At 54.6% G+C, this 4,404-nt stretch overlaps 1 protein-coding gene across 1 annotated transcript; it reads right to left on the reverse strand.

Annotated features, from left to right (window-relative positions):
* Window positions 1-495: 495 nt before the first annotated feature.
* Window positions 496-4,198, reverse strand: EOMES (eomesodermin). The gene is made up of 6 exons (XM_041407873.1): window positions 3,444-4,198; window positions 2,909-3,063; window positions 2,501-2,622; window positions 1,904-2,062; window positions 1,752-1,813; window positions 496-1,231 (listed from the first exon to the last, which is right to left on the reverse strand). The coding sequence occupies exons 1-6, from the start codon at window positions 4,196-4,198 to the stop codon at window positions 496-498; spliced, it is 1,989 nt and encodes a 662-aa protein (XP_041263807.1).
* Between the last annotated feature and the right edge of the window lie 206 nt (window positions 4,199-4,404).

Below are 4,404 nucleotides of genomic sequence, written 5' to 3' on the forward strand. Positions count from 1 at the left end.
CTCAGCCAACTGTGTTGTGGATGGGCTGAAAAAAACAGCTCAGTCTAAAGCAGAACATAGCATTTGTGCAGTTCCCTGCAACCCAGTTCCCTTTTATCAAGCAGGGAAGGAAATTAAATTTGGGATCCCACCCCCTCTTTCCTTGCTCAGGAGTGCATAGATTTGATCAGGCCTCTGATCCAACCCAAACTGTGTACTTTAGTGTCTCAAATAAATATGCCTCATATTTAGACACTAGAGTACTCCTCACAGCTTCTGCATACGGTTCCTTCTCATAAAGGGGAAGAATTCTCCCATGGTTTGCTCTTTCCCTACTTTGTTACCTGCAACAGTCAAAAAGCTTTGGCACCTTCTTTAGAATTGCACACAACAACTCAAGGTGGAAGGCAAGAGTCTTTTTGGCAATTGTAATGCAAAAAAAACCCCAAGGCCACCCTGAAAAAAAACCACCATAAAACCCAACAAAAACCAGCCAATTGGAATAAAAACGATGCTTTAAGAACTAGCATAGAACGCATAGTAGCCCATGCCTTTTGAAGTGTCTTTGTTGTAGTCCTCAGCATTAATGTCCTCACATTTCATTGTCGGGGAATTTTCGTTGCTGGAAGTGCTAGGGGAAAGCCGTCTTCTCTTACAAGCACCCGTGTAGACCCCAGAATCGTTTGAATCTAGAGACTTTATAGAGGGTGGAGTCTCTATCCAGGACGAGCCAATTTCTTCTTTCACCTTGTCCTTGGAAAGCTGGTCTTCAGTGAATCCCGGAGGACTCGTTCTTGAGGGCCAAGTTAGTCCCGTGGTCATTTTTCGCTGGTAAGAGCCCCTGCTCCCCCAGCCTGCCATGGACGGGAACGTTGGGTCGGGGTAGTATCCCAGAGCGTGGGATGTCTGGAGCGGGAGGGATTTGATGCCATAAGGGAGCAAGGTGCTGTGAGAATACTCCGTCTCGTAGGAGTTCATGTCCAGTTTGTTGGCACTGGGCTGCTGCACGGGCGTCACAAACCACCGCTGAGGAGAGCTGGCCACCTCCTCGTTCTGCTGCGGGGACAGCAGGCCATTTGTCTGAGGGACAGTTCTCTCACCGTTGTAAAACCTGGCTGGGGGCAGGTTGTTGACAAACTGTTCCTGGAAGAATGGCTGCACACTGTATCGGGCACCAGGGACGATCTGGTGGGATCTAGGAGAATCCGTGGGAGATGGAGTTAATCTGTCATTTTCGGATGCTGTGTACATGCTACAACATAAAAAAGGAATACTGAGTGTTTTTCTCTACAATTCCACTATGACAGTAACACAACACAAAAACACGAAGAAACTAGGTGTTTCTTAATTAGAATCATAACTGCATTTAATTGGATGGCTATTTGTTTTAATCTGATTTACACTGTAAATTTTCTACTACTGCTATAAGCAGTAGCACAAGTGAAGGTAGAAAATTATATTAGGCAAGTCTTCTGCCTAAAGAAGCTGTCTGTTCTGTGGAGACACCCAATATAGTCCTGACACTAAAATCCGTAGGCCAGCTGGGTTCTGGCAACACAAGTTTCCTACCAAAATTCAGAAGGCAGCAGAAAGACAGGTCATCTAGACAATACACTATTCAGACATTTTAACATAAGCAAAATCACCAGTAGAAGTACTGGTGCTAAATAACTGAATTAATGTCTAAAGAAAAACCCTTCCACAGACATTTCAGGCCAGAATCATACCTCCTAGACTGACACATTTGCAAAAGAAAATAGAAGTATACTTACGAGTCATAGTTGTCTCTGAAGCCTTTTGCAAAAGGATTATGGTCAATTTTGAGCTGTGTAATCTGAAAGTGAAAACAGAATATATTAACATGAGATGGTGAACCCACAAATCAATTTTGTTCTTAATTGCAATTTTATACATCCATACTTACGTCAGTGTTTTGATATGCTGTAACTGCTATGAACTGTGTTTCAGGAAAAATAAATGTTTGAGTCTTTGATGAATCATTCAGATCTTCAACACCGTCTTCGGTCACTTCCACAATGTGGAGTCGGGGCTGATACTTGTGTAGCGACTGAAGTACTATCATCTAAAAGAAACCATGAAAGAGACATCTTTAGACAAAGTGCATCTAGCATTAAAAGACCTATTTTACAGCATGACCTTTTTTCCCTGTAAATTGTAATCCCTTGGTTTAGAAATGGAGCCGTTTTAACTGTTATCAGGAGCTGAGTCACAGCTTGCAGCCCTGCTTTGCTAAGAGCTATCAGCTACCCTCCCACTTTTTGAGCAACTCCAGGGGATCAATATAATAGCTAAAACAAAAGTAATTCGCACATCGTATTCCAACATTTTCAGCTATTCATACGCGAAACAAAGAAAACAAGCTCTATGACCCAGGTCAAGAAGTGAACGAGTCACAAGCACGGTGACCTAGCGGCTCGATGACATGCTGTAAACGCCCCAAAACCCAGGGCTCCCCCGCTGAGACACCAAGAGCCCCTCAGGCCTCCCTCCCCCTCCTTACCTGTGCGTTGTTGTTGTTAGCACCTTTATTGTTCGTTAGCTTCAGCTTCCCGAAAGAAATCTCCTGCCTCATCCAGTGAGCCCCGGTGTTCGGCGACTCGGGGTGAACGTAGACCTTGTTGCCTGGGGAAGACAAGGCGGTGAAAGGCGGGCCGGGCGCGGGGCTTTGTTCCGCCGCCGCGCAGCCCCCGGGCTCCCCCACGACCCCCTTCCCACACAGCCCCCGCACACCAAAAGCGCTTCACGGCGCAAAGCGTCGCAAGACGACCCCAAAAACGCCGCTCGTCCCTCAGCAAGACGCCGGGTGTGGGGGAGACCCTGAAGGGAGGGGGAGGCAAACTGGGTACCCTTTCCGAGAAACCGACCCGCGAGAAAAGGGGGCGAGGAGATCCCCGGAACGTGCACCTACCTTGCATGTTGTTGTCGGCTTTGCCGCAAGTCACCCACTTGCCCCCCTGGAAACGCCAGTGGTTGGGGTCCGCCAACACCACCTCCACAAAGACGTTGTAGTGGGCCGTGGGGTTGAGGCCGGTGATGTTGAAGCTCAGGAAGGGAAACATTCTCCTGGGGAAAAGAGGAAAACCACAATGCTTAGGCGGGCTGGGGGAGGGGGCGCGGGCTCCGGCGGATGCTGTAGGCGGCCGTGGAGTACCCCATCCGTCCCGGCACTAAAGAGACTAAGGAAGCAAGCGGAGAGCCCCAGCCGACCACCCCCCCCATCCCCCCCCCCCAACCTTATCTCCGAGCCGCCGTGTGTGGGGAAACTCGGGGAAGACATCCCGGGGCACACCCGACGGACAAAGCATGCACCTCCCACCCGGGGGAGCGGGTAAGCGCCACCCGACGCGGAACGTGCCCGGGGGTGCCACCACCACCCCCCACCCCACATTCCCGACCACCACATCACTTCCCTCCCTTTCCACCATCCCTCTGCGCCCGCTTACCGGCCCTGCTTGGTGATGATCATCTCCGTCTGATGCCGGTGGAACTTGAGCCAGAGGGGCCGGTTGCAGAGGAAGACCTGCGCTCGCATCCCCGGGCCGGCGGCTGGCACTCCCAGCGCCCCGAGCCCACCGCAGGAGCCCGACGCCTGCGGGTAAGGGCCGTAGAGAGGTCCGCCGCCCGTCGCCTGCCCGTACTGGTACCCGCCGCCGCCTCCGAACTGCGTCCGGCCGCCGGGCGGGCACACGGTGCCCGCAAAGCCGCCCGGGGACAGCACGGAGCCGTAGGGGTAGCGCGGCCCGCCGGGAGGCTGGTAGACGGAGCCGTGCTGCGCCGCCGGCGGGTACGGGAACAGGGCGCAGGGCCCCCCCAGGTCGGCCGCGGGCGGCCCGGGGGACTGCAGGTAGTAGCGCTCGGGGCTCAGGCTGTCCATGGAGTAGCGGGCGGCGGCGGCCGGGGGCAGCTCCTCGTCCCCGCATGGGGTGGCCTTGCGACCGTCCGGCTTGGGGGCGGCGAAGGGTGGCTCGACGGCCTCCGCCTCGCCCAGGATGGCGGGGGCCGCTCCGAACTTCTTGGGCATCTTGTCCAGGTCGAGGTGAGATGGCGATCCCGAACCGGGAGGCGCGCGGGAGCCGCCAGCAGCGCCTGTCCCAGCTCCAGCTCCCACGGCTCCGGTGCGTCCGCCGCCCTCCAGCGGGTAGAAGGGGGCGCCTGGCAGTGGCCCCGCCGCCGTCACCAGCGGCTCACCCAGCTGCATCCTCGATGGGCGGTGCGTTCGAGCTCCCACTCAATCCTGCGTCAACCCCGACCTGTGGCCGTGTAGACCCACACTCCGGCGCTGCTTCGCCGCGGCAATTTATACAGGGCTCCTCGGGCTGCCGGGGAGGGGCTTGCGCCGGGCTGCCTCGTCTTCGCCCTCCACCCCCGCCGGCCCATTGGCTGGGCCGCGTGATACTAATTTAA

This window comes from Onychostruthus taczanowskii, unplaced genomic scaffold, assembly GCF_017590055.1.
Source record: "Onychostruthus taczanowskii isolate IOZ18803 unplaced genomic scaffold, ASM1759005v1 scaffold28, whole genome shotgun sequence".
NCBI lineage: Eukaryota > Metazoa > Chordata > Aves > Passeriformes > Passeridae > Onychostruthus > Onychostruthus taczanowskii.

Bases quoted from the DNA above. Each gene is read 5' to 3' on its own strand.
- EOMES (XM_041407873.1), bottom strand. From the start codon at position 4,198: ATGCAGCTGGGTGAGCCGCTGGTGACGGCGGCGGGGCCACTGCCAGGC. The intron at 3,064-3,443 runs GTAAGCGGGCGC...TCTTTTCCCCAG, and splicing joins ATCATCACCAAGCAGGGCCG to GAGAATGTTTCCCTTCCTGA. The intron at 2,623-2,908 runs GTAGGTGCACGT...TGTCTTCCCCAG, and splicing joins AGCCGACAACAACATGCAAG to GCAACAAGGTCTACGTTCAC.